The following is a 25,431-nucleotide window of genomic DNA, read 5'->3' on the forward strand; positions in this document are numbered from 1 at the left end:
AAGGAGAAAGGGGACCCGGACTGAGTGCTGGTGTCCATTCATCTCCTACCTCAAAAAACAGTGGTTCTCACATTCAGTGTGCCAAGCAAGGCTGTCATGAATGTTCATGCAGGTTAAACAAAATGGCACATGGTGGCAAAAGGGTCATGAGGGGAAAGGGTGTCCTGTTAAAAATGCAGTTCTCAGACCCCCATGCTCAGTAATGTAACTCAGGAATTGGAGTGGGGCCTAGAAATCTGCATCTTTACACTGAAAGTAAATGATTTGGATGCATAGAGCCCCTGTCTTAGTCTGTTCTGTGCTGCTACAAGAGAATACCTGAGATAGAGTAATTTGTAAGGAACAGAAATTTTTTTCACAGTTCTAGAGGCTGGGAAGTCCAAAATCAAGATGCTGGCCCTTGGTCTGGTGAGGGCTTTCTTGGCTGCATCCTCACATGGCAGAAAGCAGAAGGGCAAGCTGGCCTGATGCTGCTCAAAGCCTCTTTTAATAGGGCCTTAACCCCATTAATTCCTCATGGCCTAATCACCTCCTACAGACCCTACCTCTTACTTCTATCACATTGATAACACCTAAATTTTGGAGGGGGCATATTCAAACTATAGCAGTCCCAAAATACTTTAGTGGAGTTGCCAGGAAGATTAAATAACTATTTGGTGAAATCACTTAGCACTGTGCCCATCACTTGGTAGGTGCATGCATATCATTACAGATTTCATGGTGGACATTATTATGTTATATTATTAATATAATACTTTTGTGATTTTATATATATTGCTTAACCGCAAGGCTCTTGTTAAATAAATCAACAAAGTAATTGATCCATCTAGCATATGAAAAAACAAAGAGGTTTTTTTTAACCTTTGATATTTCCACCTTTTTTCCTTCAAGATAAATATACTGAATGCTAAATGAAATCTACCTTTTCATTACATTTCAGAGGAATTCTTAGCACTCCTCACTGTGTATTTTCTTATATTCAATTCCATATAACTCTGTTTGCAGCTTCTACTAACCTCAGAAGAAGTTCCACTTAGGAAGGAAATGGTTAAGAACACCAGCAGTAGGTCCACTGAGCATGTCAGAAACAATATTCCTCGATTCTTGCAGGTCAAGGGTTCCCTGGAATTTAAAGAAACAATAAATACAGTATTTTTTGATGTGTGGGTTCCATACACTTCCAGAATGGAAATAAGTTCAGTCCAACAGGACCAGCATTTTTGAAAAGTGAAGTAGAATAGAATAAAAAGTATCAGGGTTGATCACATGTTGTAATAATAAGTCATTATTTTGTGAAACTTTAATTTTTCTATACATATACACACATACATAGGTATGTATGAATGTGTACATATAAATGTGGGTGTGTAACCTGAGTCACATCATAAAATGTACTTCTAATTGAAAGCCCATAAAATATCTGATACTGTGATACCACAAAGGTCTACTTATTTAAATTTTTCCACGTACATTTGCATGACTATCGTATACCTGCTAACATGTAAACCTATGAATTCAGGAAAATAAGGAAGCCATCTTTGGGCCAAAATGAAGAAACTGAAGTAATTATGTTTGGTGAGCTGTCCATAAATAGCTATCCTTTCTCTGTATTCGTTTCTTTCTCCTCTAAGATAGAATATTATGACACATACCAGGAAAAGGGAGATGAAGGCATTCCAGGCCCACCAGGGCCCAAAGGAACTCGTGGCCCACAAGGTAAGAATAAATTTCTTCCCAAAGCATTTGCTGAACATATTTCTGGTTTTCTTTCAAGGTAATAAATAGCAAGTGCTTATGGAATTGACATGGGTGAGGAAAGGGAAGGGAGATCTCTTCATTTTCATAGAGGTGTTATTTTTTTATGTCTCCTACTCTTCCTATTTTTATTTCATAGGTGGTATACCAGGAAGGTAACTAAATTATCTATATGTAGCAAAGCATAAAGTTCAAATCTGTCATGGAAACACTTGCTGGAGGGCAGGAGGAGGGAGTGCAAGGCATTGGCAATCGCAGTGGGATTACGAAGGGAAAAATGGAGACTGCGAACAAACTCACACAGAGATTTGCAAGGGGGAATTGAAACCCTGGTTTCCTGACTCTTGAAGCAATGATCTGTCCTTGATGCCATGAATTATTGTCACATGTACTTATACTGTATCACTTTGGAGAAATCCAAAAGTCACTTTGGAGAAATCCAAAAGTTCTAGGCCAATCCCTGTCATCTCTGGCTACATATTGAAAACCCTGGGAACTTCTATAATGGCCTCGTCAAGGTCCCCCCCTGTGATTCTGATTTCATTGTCTGGAGGAGGGCTCTGGACACTGGAAGATTGTAAAAACTCCCTGGACTAGTCCAGCGTGCAGCCAGGATTGGAAGCCACTGATCTAGACAAATTATTGATATGAAGAAGATTTCAAAGGAAAATTTTACTTAAAAGAATAAAATTTCCCAGTGTATTTAAACAAAAGGACAGATGAATACAGATATTGATACAGATTTTCTTAAAAATCTGGTACACTTACTGTAAATCACTCACATGTATATATAAAGGAATTATAACCCCCAGGATATTACAAGTGGAAGCAATCTATGATGGAACACCAAGACAAACTGCTATCCTGGATGTTCCAGGACTGTTTGATTTTCTGACGTCTACACTTCCAGCAAAGTGCTGAACACAGAGCAGGCTCTTAGTAAATCTTTGCTGAATTATGTGAAAATGATAAGGTGGCATGATTTACTTTTGAGTGTTAGACTTCTAAGATTAGTTTTCTCTTGTCTAAATAAGTGAAAATTTCTAATATTTGTCTAGGTGAGAGTAGGAAAAAAATATGAAAACTATATTATTAACTATCATTATATTGTTACCCAAGATTTCAAAAGTGGATGGGATAGCATTTATATCTTTCTAAGCAATTAATTAATGTTATATATTCCCAGGTCCCAGTGGTCCCCCCGGAGTTCCTGGAAGTCCTGGTATGTCCATGTTTCTTGGGGTACAAATAGAAATGCTATTACAAAGGAAAATAAGCTGTTCTCTATTAAGTTTGCATTATTTACGTAAGACAAATGTTTCATTAACGGATCTAAAAGTATTTCCAGGCTGGGTTCAATGGCTCACGCCTGTAATCCCAGCACTTTGGGAGACCAAGGCAGGTGGATCATCTGAGGTCAGGAGTTCGAGACCAGCCTGGCAAACATGGCAAAACCCCGTCTCTACTAAAAATACAAAAAAATTAGCTGGGTGTGGTGGCGTACACCTGTAATTCCAGCCAGTTGGGAGGCTGAGGCAGCAGAATCACTTGAACCTGGGATGCGGAGGTTGCAGTGAGCTGAGATGGCACCACTGCACTCCAGCCTGGGCAACAGTGAGACTCCATCTCAAAATAAAATAAAACAGTGTTTTCAGCTTCTTAAATTGTCATCTTTGCAATTTTAGTGGAAGAAGGAGTGGAGCTGATACAAACTGATACAGAAATGCTCTTTTTCTCTTCTCAGCAGTTTTAACTATTTGTAAAAGCCTTATTGTTCGGGATTTTTACAGTGACTTTGAAGTATGAGCAGGGGCCTTGAAACTCAGAGGAGGTACAGAAATAGAAAACAATGTCATGGTAATGAGGTTGGTTGAAAATGATAGTTTTCATAACATATCACGAGTTGCATAAGGATACCTACATTATACTTTTTCTGTAAAGTTCTAAACTTTCGTCTGTGACTTATTAGAGTGTTTACCTTTTGAGAGAGGAAAGAGTTGGATCAGGGGTGGTCCACAGGGACTCATCAAGTATAACTGTAGTGTGTTCTTTTTAACGAAAACAAAACTAAGAAAAAAGAGCAAAATTTGATAAACTACTGGGCAAGTGCCCTGCCACTGATCATATTTTTCTTATATGATGTTGTGTATTATACTACTTCATAATTTTGAAAATTAATCAGAATAAAGCATACTGCAGAACTATAAGTATACTATAATTCCACTAGTTAAAAAAAGATACAGAAATGGATAAATATTATATGTACCTGAATATGCATGGAAAGATATACCTCAAACTGTTAATAGTAGATATCTCTTACAGTTAGAATGGGGCAAAAAGATATTTTAGAGCTCTGACATTAAGGAAGACCTCCTTGCCCCTGCCAGGCCCCTAAGTAAAAAAAAAACAGAAAAACAAACAAACAAACAAACAAACAAACAAAAAACAGGCTCCTTTAAGAAGCCAATGAGTGGAAAATTACAAAACTCTAATTCCAGTAGAATTTTAGGATTGTTTTTTCTGTTTCTGTGAGAAATGGCATTGGTATCTTGATAGGGATTGCATTGAATCTGTAGATTGCTTTGGGTAGTATGGTCATTTTAACTAGATTAGTTCTTCTGATCCATGAGCATGGGATGTCTTTCCATTTGCTTGTGTTCTCTTCAATTTCTTTCACCCGTGTTTTATAGTTTTCCTTGCAGGGATCTTTCACCTTGTTGGTTAAATGTATTCCTAGGTATTTTATTGTGTGCGTGTGGCTACTGCAAATGGGATTGCCTTCTTGATTTCTTTTTTGGCTATTTCATTATTGGTGCATAAAAAATGGTACTGATTTTTGTATGTTGATTTCATGTCCTGCAATTTTACTGAATTTGTTTATCGGTTCTAAGAGTTTTTTTGATGGAGTTAGGGGTGAAGAGAGATTGGTTAATGGGTACAAGTATACAATTAGATAGAAGGAATAAATTCTAATGTTTGATAGCACAGTAGGGTGACTATAGTTAACAACAATGTATTGTATATTTCAAATTAACTGGAAGAGAGGACATGAAATGTACTCAACACAGAAATGATAAATACTTGGGTCACAGATACTCAAAAATACCTTGACATGATCATTACACTACACATTCGATACATGTAACAAAATCTTACATGTACCCCATAAATTAGTACAAATATAATATGCCAAAATAAAATATGATTAAAAAATACAAAGCTCTGAAATGGATATCAATCAGAAGATTTTGTCTTTGTGTTCAAATAATAGGACATAACCAGACATTACCCCGGCTGGTTTCTCAGCCCTTTGCTGGTAGCATCTCTCTTCTTAATAGTTAAGCTGTTTGTGGGATAGAGATTTGAGACTGTCCCCTCCTCACATCCTCACCACTTTAAGATTAGGGTGGGGTTCGTGCCACCAGGCATGGCTCCTTTCCCAGGAGAGGACTATCGCCCATCACACCCTTTTATGTCTAAGACACTGGCAGGAATAAAGTCCACTTAACAACTTTCTCTCTCATTTTGGGCACTGGGGCCATCCTCTAGTCTCTAATAAAAAAAATCTACAAAGTAGCATATATGGAAGTATTCCTCACTTCCTTTTAAATAAAGAGACTACAGTACATCCCACACTCTGTTTCAGTTTCTTGTAATAAATTTTCTCATGGGAATGGAATGTTCTGCACTTTGCTGTACTGTGGTTATTTAACAAGGCCACAGATGAAAAAAGCAAGGATATTCACTTTTTTATTTTATATGTGTTATGTACCTCTCCATTGTGCAATTTTTATAAATAAAATTATATCACTCCTGCAATTAAAAAATAAATTTGTATTAATCAGGAAAAAATGTAAAATACAAGAAATGATTATTTTCTCCAAGGATCATCAAGGCCTGGCCTCAGAGGAGCCCCTGGATGGCCAGGCTTGAAAGGAACTAAAGGGGAACGAGGCCACCCAGGAAAGGATGCCCTGGGGACTCCTGGGTCCCCAGGTTGTCCTGGTTCACCAGGCCTTCCAGGATCACCGGGACCTCCAGGACCACCAGGTAAAGATGTGGAAGGGGACCCCTTTTGTGTACAGTGCCAAATGACAGATGTGTGCAAACCAGGGGCAACAAACCCTACTCACAGCTTAGCCATCAGTCTGTGTGGTTTTTATGAGTTACCTTTCCGATGGTCTTCATTTCACTAACTGTCTGTGAAAGAAACTGATGCAATGACTACTAAACAAATGCAGCAAAGTCTTAGCCTGAGTTTCTCAGAGAGCAGAGCAGGAGGCAGGGACAAAGAGAGTGACATGGGGAAGGATGGGTGGCTATCAAGTTGGCCTTGACCAAATGCAACTGCCTGTTCAGCCCTGGAGATTATCTTCTAAGAAGCCTGTGCCAGGGGAGAAAGAGGCAAGAATTTATCCATTTGCTCCTAGTTCCCATGGGTCAAAGATTTCCCCCCCAAGAGAGGAGCAGCCCCCCACCTCCCATCCTCCCACTTCCAGGATGTGTCTGCATGGTTCCCAGGAAGTCCCATGCCTTAGCATCAGCAGGGAAGCCCCAGGACAGTAGGCCAGAGGTGTGCTGCATGGGTGTAAGGCAACATGCTATGAGGTAAAGGGGTCAGAGATGACAGAGGTGTGGCCCAGTGGACTTCAAGTGGTGCTCAGAGGTTCTTACACAGGGAGCCTTTCCTTTGCATCCCTCTAGAGAGCCACTTAGCATTCTGTGTTGGCTCATAGGTACAATAGGTCCTCATGAACATATAGATCACACTTTATATTTTAACATACCTTTTCTGGGGCCAGGTGTGGTGGTGTGCCTATAATCCCAGCTTCTTCCAAGTCTCTTTTAAGATGGAGGTTTAGTATCCTCTTTTTTTCTATGTCAAGGCTGACATACAGAGTTCACAGGGCTAATGAAGCTAAAGCTGGGATCTGGGCCCAGGTGCTTGCGGCTCTCTCCCGGAGGTGTCATGCTCCCTCTGTGCCTGCTACACTCTGTCCAGGGGTCTTTGCTTCCTACTTTCCCTTCTCTAAGTAACACCCGTCTGCCCTTCAGATTGCAGCTTCAAGTTCAAGTCCAGCAGAAAGCTTTCAGTGAGTCCACATCTTGTAACCTCCAAGGTTATCCCAACTGTAGAAGTTTTCCCATTGCCTTATCTTTGTTTTTGTCAGTTTTCCTTACAAGAATCAAAGTATTTTGAGGTCAAAGACTGTGTCTTTTTGACTGTTTAAGCCCAGTATGTAGCATGGGGAACACTGTAGGTACTCATATATTTTTTGAATTAAGCATTCATTGAATATGAAAATGTATAAGTATACAAAAATGTATGAATGTAGAAGTATTCCTACAAGTCTACACTAAGTATTAAACTTTTATCAGATTGTACCATTTAAAGATGACCTTCCAGGTATTTTAAAGACGCAGAAAACTGATCACAAAATGGTCATTCTTCTGTGTTCCAACGAAATTAAATGTTTCCAGTGGTACCTTGTTTTTGTGAAATTTGGGACAGCTATGGTACTGTTTTTAAATATTTACTTTCATCGCCATTGCCTTCAACCTGTAATTGAAATGGCAAAGCCAAAAATTAGATTACTGAACACAATTAACCAGTTTAAGAGAATTAGCTGTTCATTGCAACATTACAGTAGCAGATAATGTGGAAGCTGAGAAGAGCTTTCTTAGAGACCTGCTTTAAGGATGACAACTCAATTGATGTGGACAAGCAACAAAGAGAAAACAGTTGATACCCTGAGTCAGAATCCATTTTTCTTTCACTCAGTATATATTAAGCATCTACAGTATATCAGGAAAATACAATATATCCAAAAATATCCAGAATAAGAGTTGATCCTTTGCCTCAAGATGCTGAAGGGATTGTCTGTGTATTAGTCCATTCTCATGCTGCTAATAAAGACATACCTGAGACTGGGTAATTTAAAGAGGTTTAATTGACACAGTTCAGCACAGCTGGAGAGGCCTCAGTAAACTTACACTCATGGCAGAAAGAGAAGCAAACACATCCTTCTTCACATGATGGCAACAAGGAGAAGCGCTGAGCAAAATGGGGAAAAGCCCTTTATAAAACCATCAGATCTCATAAACACTCATTGACTATCACAAGAACAGCATGAGGGTAACCGCCCCATGATTAAATTACCTCCCACCAGGTCCCCTTCATGACACACGGGGATTATAGAACTACAATTCGAGATGAGATTTGGGACACAGCCAAACCATATCAACTTGGAATAATTGGAAACAACTAAGTAAGATAAAATAGGTTGATTCTGTGACAAAAAAAAAATTATACAATGAGCTTTCAAAGATCAACTACCTTAAAAATACCACATCTATGTAATATGAAGGGAAGAGCTGCTCACCATGCCTTCTCAGTTGCAGATAAACTTCTAAAGACTAGGCTTCCAATACAAAGATGAGAGAGATGCATTTTAAATAATACATATATTACAATACTTGCTAAATTGAAAAAAACACAAATAAAATATTGTCTTTGGTGCCGTATTTTTATAGGTGACATCGTTTTTCGCAAGGGTCCACCTGGAGATCGCGGACTGCCAGGCTATCTAGGGTCTCCAGGAATCCCAGGAGTTGATGGGCCCAAAGGTTGGTTCAATCAATAGTGTTGTATTAGGATAAGCCTTTTTCATTCTCACTATTATCATTGATTTTTCCCCCTGAGATAACAATGATCTCAAATAGCTACCAGTCAGTGATGACTTATTTTCCATTAGCTAAAAGTATTCATTTATTTGTAAATCAATAATTTGGCACCCATGCAATAAATTGTTGGATATCCCTAAAATGTGAGTTTTTGCCTGCATGCAAGGAAAAAAATACTGAAATAGATGTTTTATGTTAGACTCTTGGAATTTCCCCTTTCAGAAGAACTGTATAGCTCAGAACATTAAAGTAAGCAGATCTATAATAGATGAATTTTTAAATTAATATGTATAATGTCCTAGATAATTTTCACTACATAAAATATTTAAATGTAATAAATGATAGTGTGGTTGGAAAATACTTGTTCTTTCTGAGGACCCGGTGTAGCTTTATAAGTAATGCTAGTATACTCTCATTGCAGGAGAACCAGGCCTCCTGTGTACACGGTGCCCTTATATCCCAGGGCCTCCCGGTCTCCCAGGATTGCCAGGGTTATATGGTGTAAAAGGAATCCCAGGTACAAACAATTTGCATGCAAGTGTTTTTGCAAGCACAAAAGGGTCAATACACTGGAAGAAAATAAAGGCATTAGATTGGTGGATGTCACAGCGTGGTTTAGATGAACTTGGAGGGCGAGTTTCAAAAACATATATTCTATTAACATAAAGTCAGCCAAAATCCAAGAAAAGTTGGTATTTTTCCCTGTTCCATTTTAGTTGCTGACCCCTAGCAAAGTATTGTGTTAGGCAGGAATTGTGAACACAGAGTCCTACAAGAGAAGAGCAGTTAACTGAAGGCAGTGAAGCAGCTGCATGAAACACACACCCTCTTTCTCCTCCGTAAAGAAATATGCTCTCTCCCTCTTTTTCTCAAAAGACACAACCCTACTCAGTCCATTTTTTCATGTTCCTACTTTTAAAAGATTCACAGGAATATGTAGTATTTCACTTTCTTCTTAAGAATGCAAATGCTATTAAAAAAATTGCAACATCCTCAGTGCTGGGGACAACAGAGTTGCAGAACTGCACTAAACAAACTGAGGGCACATTTGAACGGGCCAGCAGGCACTCGGCTTCAGCCCATTGTTACTGTGCAACATGTCAGGCCCTGCATTAATAAGTCTTCCAAGTTTTCATGAGAAGAAAGGAATTGGAATTTTTATTTAAAATCTCATGGTGTTTTTAAAAAAAAAAAAAAAAAATAGCCACTAAGTCAAATTTTGAAAGGAAAAAAAAAAACACAACATTTTATAGCCAGTGTCCTGTTAAAGAAAGGATGATTCGCAAGCCTTCTCTTGACAACTCTGTGCCGGGCCAGGACTCTCCGCACCACATGGTTACTCCCAGCTGTCACCACCTCTGCTTTTGACCTCCTAGTCTTCAGTTATGGAACTGCCTATGGGCAAAACTTTGAAGTACAAAACGTCTCTGTTTACTGACTGGGTTCCTCTGCCCCTTGTGCCACTCCCCTGTCTACACAGGGCCTCTCTCTCCCTTGCTACCACCCATAGTCCTGACTCTGCCACCAGCACCTTGGTCTTCAGACAGTGTCATCAAATTATGTATCATTAACCACTAAGAGTTGAAGTTACAGAGTCCTTGGCCTGTTTGTTGGGCACTGTTCTAAGGGTCTTATGTGCCTCCATTCCTTTATTTCTCACATCAACCCTAGAGGTTGGTGCTATAATTAACCCCATTTGACAGATGAGGAAGCCGAGGCATCAGGTGGCATAGCTAATAATGTGGTAGAGACTGAACTTAAATCCAGAGGTGTGCTCTTACCCTCCACGCCTGCATCCCCTGACTGTGGTGCTGTCGCCTGTCTCCTAGGGGGCTGCTTTGGGGGAGTTAATCCAAAGGTCCACCTGGCAACCTGGATAGAGAATATTATACATTATCACCATCCAGTAGCCATTTGCATTGGCATAGGGTCTTCTGGGAGACTGGGTCTCAATCCAAAGATGAAAGACTAATGGTGGCAACCGTGGACACTGTGGTCAGCCACTGGATGACGTGCACTTGGGCAGGGATTCTTTGTCCCCTCAGATCCCACTCACTTCTCCTTTATGAAGGCCTCTGCTACTTTCAGCGGCTGCCCCTGCCCTGACTCACAGGCTTGTGAGGGAAGGGGCAGGGGGTAGGTAGGAGCTGTTCCTCACATTACTCCTGTTCAGTATCCAAATATCCAGGGGAAATGTTCTATTAAAACAAAAACCAAAAGGAAGAAAATGAAGGAGGGAAATAAGGAGGAAAAATAATAAAACTCTCCTTGAGTCTCGTCTTTGGCTCAGGGTGAGCAGGTGAGCAGCTCACTGATGCTGACCACTCATTGCATTGTTGCATTTTGCATAGTTTCTCTACATGTGGCCCATCCAGGTGCAGCTCAAAGAAGATATGTAAGCAGTAAAATGGTTTGGATCACTATAAAAAGATACACCCCAGCTCAGTATCTTGCAAAAAATAGAATCTGAATAAATATGTGTTGATTAACTGACCAAAGACAAGACCCACCCAGAAGGTCATTGAAAGGGATCATCTTGACAGAGATATTTAAATACCTATGGGAAGTATAAAATTGTACAATAAAATGCAATTTGGCAAGAGACATTCAAAACCTTAGAAAAGTTTGTGACCATTTGGCTCTGCCATGATACTTTTAAAGATTTATTATAAAGGAAATAATTGGATAAATTTGGAGAGCTAAATACCCAGAGACATTTTTTCAAAGCATTGTTTACAACAGCTAAAAGTTGAAAAATGTCTACCTAATGTCTAAATGGCTAAAAACAGCATTTAGCTAAATAAATGATGGCTCACCAACACAATAGGCAGCATGTAGCCATTTAAAACGAAGCTATAAATTCATACTTGTTGACATATGTATACTATAATTCCAAAATAGTGTGTATATGAGTCCTATGCAGTTATGGATATAAAAATTTATCATTAATATACATTAAACTTTAGCAAATATTATCTTCTGGTAGTAGATTTATAGGTGATTTTTAGTATCTTCTTTCTGCATAATTTTCTTATAATGAGCATATTATTACTTTTAAAAGTAATATATACTCAGAAAAAATAAAGATATATTCTTAAAATTATGAAGATAAAATTTTAAGCTAAGATCTGAGTTACTTTTTACATGATCTCTTGTTCTGTTATTTACTCCCATTCTCTTATTGCACTTATGTTTTATGACAGAAGTTGTCTTTCTTTCCCCACAAGAAAACACTCTATTTTCTTCATACATTGTATTACCCTGTCTACTCAGAGTTGGCGTTCAATGAGGAGTTAGTTAATAATTCGTTGATTTGCAGGAAGACAAGGTGCAGCTGGCTTGAAAGGAAGCCCAGGGTCCCCAGGAAATGCAGGTCTTCCAGGATTTCCAGTAAGATTTCATGTTTTTAAATCTTTAGCTTCAATTTGAAAAATTGAACACTCTAGAAATACGGTTGCAACACACTTATCAGTTTGGTGCCTTGCAAACAGTAGGCACTTAATAGATACCTGTTGATTAAATGAATAAATCTGTGACTGATTAAGTGAATGAGTTAATGAATTTATAAACAGTTTGAAATGGTATCAGAAACAGAAAGCAGATTAGTGGTTGCCTAGGGCTGAGGGTGGGAACAGAGGTTCATTGCAAATGGGTTTGAGGGAACTTGGGAGAGAGATGGAGATGTTTGAACACAGTTGTGGTGATTGTGGCATAATTCTATAAATTTACTAAAAATCATTGAACTCATACTTTATAAGAGTATCATTGTACTCTTATAAAGGAGAAATTTTATGGTATATAAATTATACCTCAATAAGTCTGTTAAAAATTAGAATCTTGATTGTCATAGTGAATCAAAAAGTTATAGATAAATATACTTAGATCAAATTATTCAGAGAGGCTTGTTAAAATGTACCAATATTCAAACATAACCTGAATTATGGTGATTGTTCTATGGTATTGAATTATATTATTGTGTGTATTGTTTTGAATTATACTATCTAATTGAATTATTTTTCAGTTTTGGAAGTTAACAACAAAGCAAAACAAACAAAATGCTTGAAATAATAGTTGTGGACCAAAGAGTGTGTTGAAAAAATTCATGTTAAAATTGAAAAGTTCTTGTCCACACTGTTTTTAAGATTGACACAAGAAGAATTCTATCAAACTACAATGCAGTTTCATTTCTGTACTACCCTAGGGTTTCCCAGGTGCCCAGGGTGACCCAGGACTTAAAGGAGAAAAAGGTGAAACACATCAGCCTGAGGGGCAAGTGGGTGCCCCAGGGGACCCGGGGCTCAGAGGCCAACCTGGGAGAAAGGGCTTGGATGGAATTCCTGGAACTCCGGGAGTGAAAGGATTACCAGGACCTAAAGGCGAACTGGTTGGTATTTAGCAACTTTACCCTCCCTATAAATGAAGTACTCTGAAGTTAAGAGATAAAGTGATTTCTTTTCCAAAAATGATTGGCTGCTCAGCACAGTTCATCGCTCTAACTGCAGAATGAAGCATCTTCAAGTTAGCAGGAATAACCCAAGCAAAGAGTTATAGTATTTTGACAAAATAAATAGGTAGCATTCAGTGATTTCAGCCAATCAAAATTCTACATTGATGATGACCCCATCTCATACACAAATTACAGTTCCATATTTGTATCAAATGAGTCTGTGGAAAAGTTCAGAAAATGATGTATAGTGGAAAGTGTAGTAAATATTTTGGGGCAATGTCCATATTTTTAAATAAAAATAAATGCATAAGAAGACAGCATATTTAGGGGTATGGTAGTCAAATAAAGAGATTAAATGTTTTGTCACTTACTTAATTTTATGGAAATTTAATCCCTTTTCATGAGAGAATTACTCACATATTTAACTGACGTAATATCTACCAAGATTTTTTTTTTTTTTTTTGAGATGGAGTGTTGCTCTTGTTGCCCAGGCTGGAGTGCAATGGCGCAATCTTGGCTCACTGCAACCTCCATCTCCCGGGTTCAAGCGATTCTCCCACCTCAGCCTCCTGAGTAGCTGGGAGTACAGGCATGTGCCACCACACCCAGCTAATTTTGTATTTTCAGTAGAGACAGGGTTTTAACATGTTGGCCAGTCTGGTCTCAAACTCCTAACCTCAGGTGATCCGCCTGCCTCGGCCTCCCAAAGTGCTGGGATTACAGGTGTGAGCCACTGCACCCAGCCCTAAGATTTATTTTAAAATGTCACAGAGTGAGAGGGTGAGCACCTGTCATCATAATGTATTTACAAGAGGTTTGCAAGGGATGCTGCCCAAACTATTCTATGAAATACCAGTTTCTCCCAGGGCTAACCTGTGTTATCCAATAAAACAAATCTTACCTCGAAGAGGTTTGGAGAAACTTGGTAAACAAATTTAAAGATTCATTTACAGACCCTTTAATATCAGAATATGAACTGTGAGTCTTCCACATGAAGATAAGCTATCTGGTCTTTCCTAAATGCTTCTGACTACAAAACCCTTTTTGGCTGGCAGCATCTATGGTGCCAGCAGTTCTCAGACCCTGCCTTGGCCAAGTCCCAGGCTGTTCACTTTGTGGTAGTTATGCTTATAAAGTGACAGTGCCAGAATTCTGATGGTCTAGTATTAAGAGAATTTGTGTGACGTCCCTACTTGCATCTCACTAATTTTTCTTTATAAGTTCTGGTGAAGATGCTCCATAAAGTAAATGAGAGAAAAATCAAGGTGATGATTTGTTGAGTCTCACACCCTGTCATTAAAAAAGGAGACAGACCACTTAGCCATCTGATGATATTGAACAAAGAAAAATTGAGTCAAATTTATTTCAGAGGGCCATGTTGGGAAGGAAGAGGGCTTAAATTAGTTAGTCAAATTCAATTTCTTTTAAATCTACGAATCATTTTCAAGGTTATAGCATATGAAGATTTAAAACTAGACAGTTTATGAGAGAAAATGGAAGTGGGAAATCCCCTTTGTCATGAAAATACCTGGTGAAACCACAAATAAAGGTTTGCTGTGCTCATTTTATTTCAGAAATGTAACATTATCATGAATAGCACTGCTAAAGTCATTTGAACTATTGGTCAATTTGAACACAGTTTTAGTGGCTATTACCATATAGGAGACTCGTCATGGTAAGATATCTCAAGTGGGACTCAAGACAGTTCCAAGTTCAAAAAATGTTGCTAAAGTCCAAAGGACACAAAATGGCAGAAACTTGCAGTGCTCTTATTTAAGTAATAATTCTCATCAAATGCCAAATGCTTTTAATTTAAGATCTTAATGACAACCCAACTGGTATTCATATTTAGAGGATGATTAACCTGTTGTAAGAAGATACTGGAATGAAGCACGATTCAAACACGTTCCTGTTGTCACAGGCTCTGAGTGGTGAGAAGGGGGACCAAGGTCCTCCAGGGGATCCTGGCTCCCCTGGGTCCCCAGGACCTGCAGGACCAGCTGGACCACCTGGCTACGGACCCCAAGGAGAACCTGGTCCTCAGGGCACGCAAGGAGTTCCTGGAGCCCCTGGACCACCCGGAGAAGCCGGTTGGTTAGTTTTCTTTTCAGTCCTGTTTTCCGATGGAGTGGATTGATGGCTTCTAGAGCTAACAAAGTTTCTCCAAGACTAAGGAAAATATAGAAACTTGCTTCTAACGAATAGAATATGTCGACTCACAGATACCAGGAAAGAATATGTAGGGTATGTTACAGAAAACTCATTTTTTCTCCATTACTGGGCAATTCAACTGAAATTTCCTAGCATATTCTATATCTATTACATATATATATATGAAATGAATAGATCCTAAGCATTATTGCAAATTTGTTTTTTGTGTTTTTTTAGAGACAGGGTCTCACTCTGTTGCCCAGGCTGGAGTGCAGTGACATAATTATAGTTTACTGCATCCTCAAACTTCTGGGCTTAATAGATCCTCCCTCCTGGTCTCCTGAGTAGCTGTGGGTATAGGCGTGTGTCACCACGACCAGCTAATTTATATTTTATTTTTATTTTTTGTAGAGACAGGATCTTGCTGCATTGTCCAGGCTGGTCTCCAACTCCCAACCCCAAACAATCCTTGCTTCAGCCTCCCAAAGTGCTAGCATTACAGGCGTGAGCCACTGTGCCCAGCCACAAATTTGTTGATTTTGATCCATAACTCAATAGGCAGGTTACAAATAAAACTTTAAAATATCTAAGACAAATAAAGGAAACTGATCTGATAATAGTTTAAAAGTCCAGGTAACTTTTGGGATATACATATACTGGCCGTAGTTCTGGATTCAGGAGTGTGGCTGAAGGTCAGAATAGCACGGTACTGACAGTTTTGAGCAAATAATGCCACCATGGTCATGTTTTACTTCTAAAATCACTTTAGGCTGGGCACAGTGACTCACACCTGTAATCTCAGCACTTTGGGAGGCCAAGGCAGGCAGATCACTTGAGGTCAGGAGTTCAAGACCAGCCTGGTCAACATGGCGAACCCCCATCTCTACTAAAAATACAAAAATTAGCTGAGCATGGTGGCACATACCCACAGTCCCAGGTACTTGGAAGGCTGAGGTAGGAGAATCGCTTGAACCTGGAAGGTGGAGATTGCGGTGAGCCGAGATCATGCTACTGCACTCCAGGCTGGGTAACAGACTGAGACACTGTCTCAAAAATAAATAAATAAATTAATTAAACAAACAAACAAAATCACTTTAAAGGGTGAGACCCCGTAAACCTCTAAATCATTTTATAGTGTCTTCCCTCATCGGTAAAACTTTTTGAGTGCACAACCTTACATTATATGTTATAAATGTATACATCATTTCTGTCCACACATGTATGTAAATCTTATTTTATGACTTTCTCTATATATTAAATAAACAAATATTTATGTTTATCTGCACCTTAATTTGGAGGCTGCTGGGTTTTTTTGTTTTTTGTTTTGTTTTGTTTTGTTTTTTTCTGGGATGGAGTCTTGCTCTGTCGCCCAGGCTGGAGTGCAACGGCGTGATCTTGGCTCACTGCAACCTCCGCCTCCCAAGTTCAAGTGTATTCTCCTGTCTCATCCTCCCAAGTAGCTGGGATTACAGGCACCTGCCACCATGCCAGGCTAATTTTTGTATTTTTAGTAGAGATGGGGTTTCACCATGTTGGCCAGGTTGGTCTTGAACTCCTGACCTCAGGTGATCCACCTGCCTCAGCCTCCCAAAGTGCTAGGATTACAGGCATGAGCAACCATGCCTGGCCAAAGGAGGCTGCTGTTCTAATCCAGGTACTAGCAAACAGTGGTGGACTACAGTCCAAGTCCAGCCCACTGCCTCATTTTGTATGATCCTCAAGCTAAGAATGGTTTTCACATTTTCAAATGATTGAAAAAAATGTTCAATGATACTTTGTGATGCATGAAAATTATATGAAATTCAAATTAGAGTATCCATAAATAAAGTTTCCTGGAACACAGCTGCACTCCTGTATGTACTGTCTCTGGCTGCTTTTATGCTACAATGGCAGAATTGAGTAGTTGAGTAGACTTGAATCACGAAGCCTAAATTTCTTACTATCTGGCCCTTTACAGCAAAAGTTTATTTAGCTTTGTTCTAATCCATCACCAAATGCTGTTGTTGTTGTTGTTTGAGATGGAGTCTTGCTCTGCCACCGAGGCTGGAGTGCAGGGGCGTGATCTCGGCACACTGCAACCTATACCTCCGGGATTCAAGGGATTCTCGTGCCTCAGCCTCCTGAGTAGCTGGGATTACAGGCACACACCACCACACCTGATTAATTTTTGTATTTTTTAGTAGAGACAGGGTTTTACTATGTTGGCCAGGCTGGTCTTGAACTCCTGACCTCAAGTGATCCACCCACCTTGGTCTCCCAAAGTGCTGGGATTACAGGTGTGAACCACCACATCCGGCCTCTTCTGTTATTTCTAAGTGTGAATCTTTACTAAAGGACTCCATTGTCATAAAATATATTATTATCAAAATTGTCCCATCACATACTGTAAACCTATTTTTTTCTATAAAGAAATGACTATATGGACAACACTTATCACTAAACATGTTTTTAATGTTTGCCACTGTGGTCAGAATATTATCTCGTGTCCTTATCTGCTAGGTAGGCATTCTTTCCCCTGCGACAGATGAGGAACTTATCAGAGAGGTTAAGAAAAGTGTCCAAGTTCACAAACCCACGTCAGCCTTGCCCATATCAAAACTTACTGTTTTGTTCAATAGCCTTCCTGTGGAAACTAGCCATCCAATAAATAAGTATCCTATCAGTATTCACCAAAGTTTAAACTTAATTCCATATTATCAATTTTTTGGAATAGGCTCTTTTCAATAGACCAGCATGTTGGGCTATTAATTTCCCTTTTAGAAAAAAAAAAAAAAGTGCAGCTCACTACCAGCGCTCATTTAATTTTACATAAACACATTCTTTGAGGCTGAAGCAAATCTGATTTTCAATGTGAAATAAAATACAATAACTGTTCTTGGAGTTATTTCTAAACAGAACTTGTCTCGAATCCTAATGTAAGGGGGTAAAGTTAGGACTATCATCTGTGAGTTATCTCAGAGTAAACAGGAAACGGGTTGAAACAAAGTTTAGACAATTGTCTAAACTTATAAATATTTGTTGATTCAATAAGAAAGCTTCTATGGGCTGGTCATCCTTAAGCTAGTTTTGAAGCCTGTGAAAACAAAGGTTATTTTTTATTTTCCTTGGGATATGTTTATAAACCCTTTATAATCATATTTTCCCCTATCATCTAAGACAAGCTTCATTATATACCCCAATCTTATGACCACAAATTTCCTTAAGGCCCTAGGGGAGAACTCAGTGTTTCAACACCAGTTCCAGGCCCACCAGGACCTCCAGGGCCCCCTGGCCATCCTGGCCTCCAAGGTCCACCTGGTAAGTACCCTCTGCCAAATCTGGTGCATGGCATCAGACACACACAATACCCTGACTCTCTTGTAAAAATACTGTCCTCATTATAAGGAAAAAATGTATTCATTGGCTCCAAAAGAGAGCACAGGGCAGTGTCTTATCTGATAAGCAAGCAGGCTGGGGACTTGCTGTAGTTCTCTGAGGTTATCCAAGTTATTCTCACTGGTGCTTCTAATATAAAGGTTCCAGAAGAGAACCGATGTAACTACTTAAGAGGAATTTTAGAGCAGAAAAACCTTTATGGAGTTTTGGTGGGGGGCAAGTGATGTTTGCCCACTGGCAATTCATTAGGATATTTTCCATAGCATCTTCATTTGAAAACTGAATGTCTTTGCCAACGTGATCTAAAACTGAGTTTTGCATGCATGGAGGGAGACTTACATAGTTCAAGACATCTAGAATATTTCCTGTTAGGAATTAAATTATATTGACAAAATTCTTTGCAGTTCCTAAAGATTAGTCCATTGGATAGGGACAGGGAGGGGGAGCATATGATTGGGGTCGTGTTAAAAATTTTTTCGTGGCCTGGCGCAGTGGCTTGTGCCTGTAATCCCAGCACTTTGGGAGGCCAAGGCGGGCAGATCACGAGGTCAGGAGATCGAGACCATCCTGGCTAACACGGTGAAACCCCGTCTCTACTAAAAATACAAAAAAAATTAGCCGGGCCTGGTGGCGGGTGCCTGTAGTCCCAGCTACTCGGGAGGCTGAGGCAGGAGAATGGCGTGAACCCGGGAGATGGAGCTTGCAGTGAGCCGAGATCACGCCACTGCACTCCAGCCTGGGTGACAGAGCGAGACTCCGTCTCAAAAAAAAAAAAAAAAAAATCTTAGTGTGCAGAAGGGATAGGATGACACAGAGAACTGAGACATTTTCTTTTAAAACAAGATGAAGGAAAGTTGCTGATATGGAGATGCATATGTGTGTTTGTTTTTAAGGTATCCCTGGATCCATGGGGAAATGTGGAGATCCTGGTCTTCCAGGGCCTGATGGTGAACCAGGAATTCCAGGAATTGGATTTCCTGGGCCTCCTGGACCTAAGGGTAAATTTAAAATTTTTTCGAACTTAAAGTTCATTGTGGATATTTAGAAGATGTACACATGTATAAATAAAATGAGTAAAATGCAATATAAAGATATAAATAGGATATAAGATATAAACTGAGTAAAATAGGAAATATCCATAATACTCTTTAAAATGTTTTCTGGCCAGACGCAGTGGCTCAAACCTGTAATCCCACCAGTTTGGGATGCTGAGATGGGCAGATCACTTGAGGTCAGGAGTTTGAGACCAGCCTGGCCAACATGGTGAAACCCCATCTCTTTAAAAAATACAAACATTAGCCGGGTGTGGTGCCGTGTGTCTGTAATCCCAGCTACACAGGAGGCTGAGGCGCAAGACTCTGTCTCAAAAAAAAAAAAAAATAATGTTTTCAAAGAGCCATAAATGGAAAAATATCTTATAATAATGTTAGGTGAAAAAGCAGAATTTACATTGATATACGCAATTTCATTTCAGTTGCATTTTTTAAAACACATAGAAAACAACTAGAAGGAAATTCACCAAAATGGTAATAGTGAATCTTGATTGTTGGATTTTAAAAACATTTTTGATACTTCTCAATAAATGCCTGCATCTTTTACATGTATACATTTCTTTTCTTTATATAAGAAAGGAACTATTAAATCACAAATAGCTGATTTCTCCCATACACTCCAAAATAAATTATGGAAGTTATTTTCCTTTAGGAAAAAAAATGGTTTCCCCTCCAAGAGGAAACACTCCAAAAAAATCTAGATGCTGAGAGCTCACACAATGACATAGCCTGCCCACTGACAAGTACATGAAAGTCCTGTCCAGGATGGCATACGAGTAACCTGAGTCCCTGGATTCTCACATAGAACTGCAAGTTTTATGACAATTTCATGTTTGTTACAATATTATTTAAAATGTTTGTCAAAAATAGCATCCATGTTTTGGTGTTTCAGCTCTTGGATTAGTATGTTATCAGTGTTTATTATACATTGATTTTGCCCAAATATGAGAATATTGATTTCAATTTATGAGTATTTGAAATGGAAAACATAATCTCATTTCTCATGGAGTCTCAAGAATGGCTTTGAGTCCAACTTCTTGGTTTTCTTCCTAATGATCTGTGAAGTAAGGGAGCCTGGCTCACATTTGTACTTCATTCTTCTTGGACCCTGCATTAATAAATCACATCCCTACTTTGTAACTCTAGGTATTGACTCTCTGGAAGAAGACTGTTGACTATGGGAACCAGAACTAGCCCAAGAGCTCCTTGAAAGTGGAGATTTACAATTTCACAGTTGAACCTAATGAATTCCATGAACTAACTTCAAATTAAATATTGGCCAAATTAGGGTATGAAGAAACTCTCTGAATGCAGCCTTGCTCCACCATGGCTTCCTCTTCTGAACCAGGGAACACAGAAAATGTGTTGACCTCTTTCTCAATTCACCTACTATAAATGCGTAAGAAGTTAATCCGTTGTATGCAATGGATGCTATAGGGCATTAGGACTTAATTCTCTTAAGCAACCCCTGTTGAGAAAGGCTACCTGGGGTGCTGAAAAAGTTCTATATCTTTTTTTTTTTTTTTGAGACGAAGTTTCACTTTTGTTGCCCAGGCTGGAGTGCAATTGGCACTATCTCAGCTCACCGCAAACTCTGCCTCCTGGGTTCAAGCGATTCTCCTGCCTCAGCCTCCCGAGTAGCTGGGATTACAGGCATGTGCCACCATGCCTGGCTAGTTTTTTTTGTTTGTTTGTTTGTTTTGTATTTTTAGTAGAGATGGGGTTTCTCCATGTTGGTCAGGCTGGTCTCGAACTCCCGATCTCAAGTGATCCACCCACCTTCGCCTCCCAAAGTGCTTCTGGGATTGCAGGTGTGCGCCATCGTGCCTGGCTAAAAGCTCTGTATCTTAATCTAGGTCATGCTTACATGAATATATCCATATATAAAAATCCACTTACCTGTACACTGTATATAAAAAATACTTCAAAAACAAAGTCAAATGGTCAACCAGCATCAGTGGTTTGAAGAATTGCTGAATCAAAATCATAGCTCTACTAAAACAACAAAATAGAGAAAGTTATTTTTTCAAATGGGAACCAATGTAATTTGATTTGGAACTTTTAAAAAATTGCTAATTTATCAGTTGGTTTTATTATCATTTAAATTTTCATAAAAGCATCTCTAGCTGGTTGAGAGATAAGAGAGTTACTGCTCAGAATATTTCAATAAGATTAATCCTACAACAATGTTTATTGTTTTTTCTCTGTAGGAGACCAAGGTTTTCCAGGTACAAAAGGATCACTAGGTTGTCCTGGAAAAATGGGAGAGCCTGGGTTACCTGGAAAGCCAGGCCTCCCAGGAGCCAAGGTATGCAAAAATTCAAACTGTCACAGAAGAGAGGGCGGGTGACCAATAACTGGCCAATTTGTATGCACCTACCTGGCAGAGCACTCTAGATGTAGAATATATTTGTAGATGATGAAGATTAATTTTTTTTAATGTTTCTCTGGATCATCTTCTATTTTAGAAAGGGAAACATAAGGTGTCAGAATGCAGATTTCATCTTGATATCATCTTTAATGGTTTCATAAACACTCAGAGTATTTAAAATGGGACAAACTCTAGAAAGAAATGTGGTTAGCTACGAGAAAAACTATCAAAAGTAAAAACATTTAGATTTTTCTCTTTACAGACAATCCCACAGTCTCCTGAAAAAGTGGAGGCTACATATCCTGAAGTATTATTAAACATAATCTTATAGAAAAGTTAGCAACTAGAGCTCAAAAAGGAAAGTTGATGGCATGTTGGTGGCTGTGCAACAGGGACTTACAGCCTCCATAACAGAGACCAGTCAATTATCAGTGAAGATTTGGAAGCACTATATAGTAATAACATAATTTCTGTGCTATAGGGAGAACCAGCAGTAGCCATGCCTGGAGGACCAGGAACACCAGGTTTTCCAGGAGAAAGAGGCAATTCTGGGGAACATGGAGAAATTGGACTCCCTGGACTTCCAGGTCTCCCTGGAACTCCAGGAAATGAAGGGCTTGATGGACCACGAGGTACAACAGCAAGTGTCATTACTTTTCTCCACTGTGAGCTCTGCTAAAAGGCAGCAAACTGAATGTGAAGGTGTTCTAGGGATGAAGAATTCTCAAATAAAACTTCTAGTTCAAGAAATAGAATCTGTGGAGCCTAATTATTTTCCCATCCAATGTTCCTGCCCTACCTTTCTTCTTTCTTTCCTTCTTCCTTCCTTCTTTTTTAATGAGTGCCCTCTAGAAAAGGCATATTAATGGTAGTAAATATAGATCTGATTTAGGCGGAAAAAAAGTTAACAGAAGAATGATTGGTACAGCAATACCAAGACCTTAAGTTCTAGCACCTGGGTATATACTTGTGCTTTCTTTTGCAGGAGATCCAGGGCAGCCTGGACCACCTGGAGAACAAGGACCCCCAGGAAGGTGCATAGAGGGTCCCAGGGGAGCCCAAGGACTTCCAGGCTTAAATGGATTGAAAGGGCAACAAGGTAGGAGGAGGGCCTCAAAACTGGCCACCAGAAGGGCAGGAGACATGAGACTCCTGCTCTGTGCTTTGCTGCTTAACATGGGAACTGTCCAGCAACAAGTCCTGACCACTGTTCAATGAGAAATACTTCAGAAGTGTAAACCTGGCTGTCATGGGTTTGTTGCACACAGTAGTGTGTACCACCTATAAAGGAAGAAACCTGAAGTTAATATAGTGAGTTGCTTTGTGTCTTTTATGCAAGAAAAATATGAATGCTGAAGACAGAGAGAGATTGGTGTGTTTACATATATTTATATACATATTAAATTCTCAGAAAACTTTTTACCTTTAATACTTTCATAAATATATTAAAGTGGTAAATTTATCCTTACTATTAAAATAGGGTAAATGTATGCAATGATACCAGTTTAAAAACTTATAAACTAAAATATGTAGTTGATTGTTTTACATACAATATAAAAGAAAAAACATGAAAATAAATCTAAATGATGCAGGCTAGATGTTCCAGATGATGGAAAACTTACCTTATGTTTTTGGATCCTCTCTATCAGATCTGATGAACTGTTCCTGGAAAAATTTATTTAGAAATCAGTTAATGTCTGTGGTCTATCATACTGCTTATATGTTCACAAATAAATTTTTGACCAAGACCTTAACTGTTACAGTGGCATTATTATTGTTTCCAGAGGCATCTAGTGGCTTGCTTCTATGTGAACAGCTCTGTATGTCTTCTGCAGGCTACACAGAGTGAGCAACACTCATAAGGTGCAGACCCAGAATGTGTCTGCAGGACTAGAAAATAGATATAAAGACTACACTTGTATTACTGCATGGGTCATTGGAGCAGAGAATGTTAGAGCCAGAAGGGAGCTCAGAAATTTTACGGGGGGGACATTAAATACATACATACATACACACACACACGCATGCATGTGTAAGTGTGCAGTTACCCCGAATCACAAAGCTAAATATTTACAGCCATAAAATATTTCTAAAGTGGCCGGACGCAGTGGCTCATGCCTGTAATCCCAGCACTTTGGGAGTCCGAGGCGGGCAGAACACTTGAGGTCAGGAGTTCGAGACCAGCCTGGCCAACATGGCAAAACCCCATCTCTACTAAAAATACAAAAATTAGCCAGGCATTATGGTGCATGCCTGTAGTCCCAGCTACTTGGGAGGCTGAGGTAGAAGAATCACTAGAACCAGGGAGGCGGAGGTTGCAGTGAGCTGAGATCGCACCACTATAATCCAGCCTGGAAGACAGAGGGAGACTCCATCTTAAAAATGTATATATATTTCTGAAGTTAGTAGGGGAAAGCATTTGTGGGTTCATTCATTCATTCATTCATTTATTCACACACAGGCAGAAGAGGTAAAACGGGGCCAAAGGGAGACCCAGGAATTCCAGGCTTGGATAGATCAGGATTTCCTGGAGAAACTGGATCACCAGGAATGCCAGGTCATCAAGGCGAGATGGGACCACCGGGTCAAAAAGGATATCCAGGAAATCCGGGAATTTTAGGGCCACCAGGTATCCTTTTTGTGTTTCTATTTTTCTTTTTCTTTCCTCTTCCTCTTAAGGTGGCTCTGTCAACTGTACATAGGCATACACTTTTGACTCTGTGGTTTTACTTAATATAAGGTTTTCCTTCTAAATTATTTGTAAGAAACCAGGGGCCATGGTGCAGGGAAACGGTGGTGGCGGGATGAACAATTACCCAGAATGTGGCTATTTTTGCTGTGTAATCCTTTTTACATACGACTACTATAATATGTTTGCTAGTATTTTGTTGAGAATTTTTGCATTTATATTGAGAAGGGATATTGGTCTGTAGTGTTCTTGTGATGTCTTTGGTTTTGGTGTCAAGAGTAATGCTGGTCTGATGGAACAAGCTGGAAAGTGTTTCCTCCTCTTGTATTTTCTGGAACAGTTTGTGAAGAATTGATGCTGTTTAAACATTTGGTAGAATTCACCAGTGAAGTTATGTGGGTCTGAGCATTTCTTTTTGGGAAGTCTCTAAATGACTAATTCAATCTCTTCATTTCTTGTAGGTATATTCAGGTTTTCTATTTCTTCTGGAGTCAGTTTTGGTATTCTGTTTCTCTAGAAACTTGTCCATTTTGTATAAGTTATCTGATTTGTTGTTGTTGTTCATCACATTTCTGTATAATTGTTTTAATTTCATGGCTATGTTTATTGTTTATATGTTTGGGGAGAATATTCTGTTCCCTCATGGCATAAGGACCTCACTGATCTCCCCTCCGGAAAAGAGCCTAAAACAACTTAATTGACACATTATCCTTTCATTCATCTTATTGGGCTACTATCACATGCCAGCATTCTTCTAGGCCCTAGAGACACATCAGTCGGTGGACAAGTCTGCCCTTCTCATAGTAGAGGAGCACTAGTAGAAATATTTAAAATCTAAGTTCAATTTGAGACAAGTGTTATGAAGAAAATAAAGTGAAGGGATAGAATAGAAAGTGACTGGTCAGGG

General features: G+C 39.2%; 2 protein-coding genes across 2 annotated transcripts in view; one reads left to right on the top strand and one right to left on the bottom strand.

Moving 5' to 3' along the window:
* Positions 1 to 25,431, bottom strand: part of COL4A4 (collagen type IV alpha 4 chain) — a 322,996-nt gene that overhangs the window by 267,866 nt on the left and 29,699 nt on the right. The window contains exons 3-9 of the mRNA XM_063645750.1: positions 23,458 to 23,500; positions 21,845 to 21,923; positions 21,364 to 21,459; positions 10,496 to 10,637; positions 10,221 to 10,311; positions 6,543 to 7,315; positions 1,017 to 1,122 (exon numbers count right to left, since the gene is read on the bottom strand). The gene's annotated coding sequence lies outside the window, so the exon portion shown is untranslated. The remainder of the gene's footprint in view (positions 1 to 1,016; positions 1,123 to 6,542; positions 7,316 to 10,220; positions 10,312 to 10,495; positions 10,638 to 21,363; positions 21,460 to 21,844; positions 21,924 to 23,457; positions 23,501 to 25,431) is intronic.
* Positions 1 to 25,431, top strand: part of COL4A3 (collagen type IV alpha 3 chain) — a 153,175-nt gene that overhangs the window by 98,101 nt on the left and 29,643 nt on the right. Inside the window, exons 19-32 of the mRNA XM_055290811.2 lie at positions 1,632 to 1,716; positions 2,942 to 2,977; positions 5,641 to 5,805; positions 8,290 to 8,382; positions 8,861 to 8,956; positions 11,759 to 11,829; positions 12,641 to 12,823; positions 14,808 to 14,976; positions 18,242 to 18,334; positions 19,306 to 19,410; positions 21,675 to 21,772; positions 22,317 to 22,467; positions 22,821 to 22,934; positions 24,297 to 24,464. Of these exons, the coding sequence (XP_055146786.1) occupies positions 1,632 to 1,716; positions 2,942 to 2,977; positions 5,641 to 5,805; positions 8,290 to 8,382; positions 8,861 to 8,956; positions 11,759 to 11,829; positions 12,641 to 12,823; positions 14,808 to 14,976; positions 18,242 to 18,334; positions 19,306 to 19,410; positions 21,675 to 21,772; positions 22,317 to 22,467; positions 22,821 to 22,934; positions 24,297 to 24,464 (1,627 nt within the window). The remainder of the gene's footprint in view (positions 1 to 1,631; positions 1,717 to 2,941; positions 2,978 to 5,640; positions 5,806 to 8,289; positions 8,383 to 8,860; positions 8,957 to 11,758; positions 11,830 to 12,640; positions 12,824 to 14,807; positions 14,977 to 18,241; positions 18,335 to 19,305; positions 19,411 to 21,674; positions 21,773 to 22,316; positions 22,468 to 22,820; positions 22,935 to 24,296; positions 24,465 to 25,431) is intronic.

Source organism: Symphalangus syndactylus, chromosome 8 (assembly GCF_028878055.3).
Source record: "Symphalangus syndactylus isolate Jambi chromosome 8, NHGRI_mSymSyn1-v2.1_pri, whole genome shotgun sequence".
Taxonomy (NCBI): domain Eukaryota; kingdom Metazoa; phylum Chordata; class Mammalia; order Primates; family Hylobatidae; genus Symphalangus; species Symphalangus syndactylus.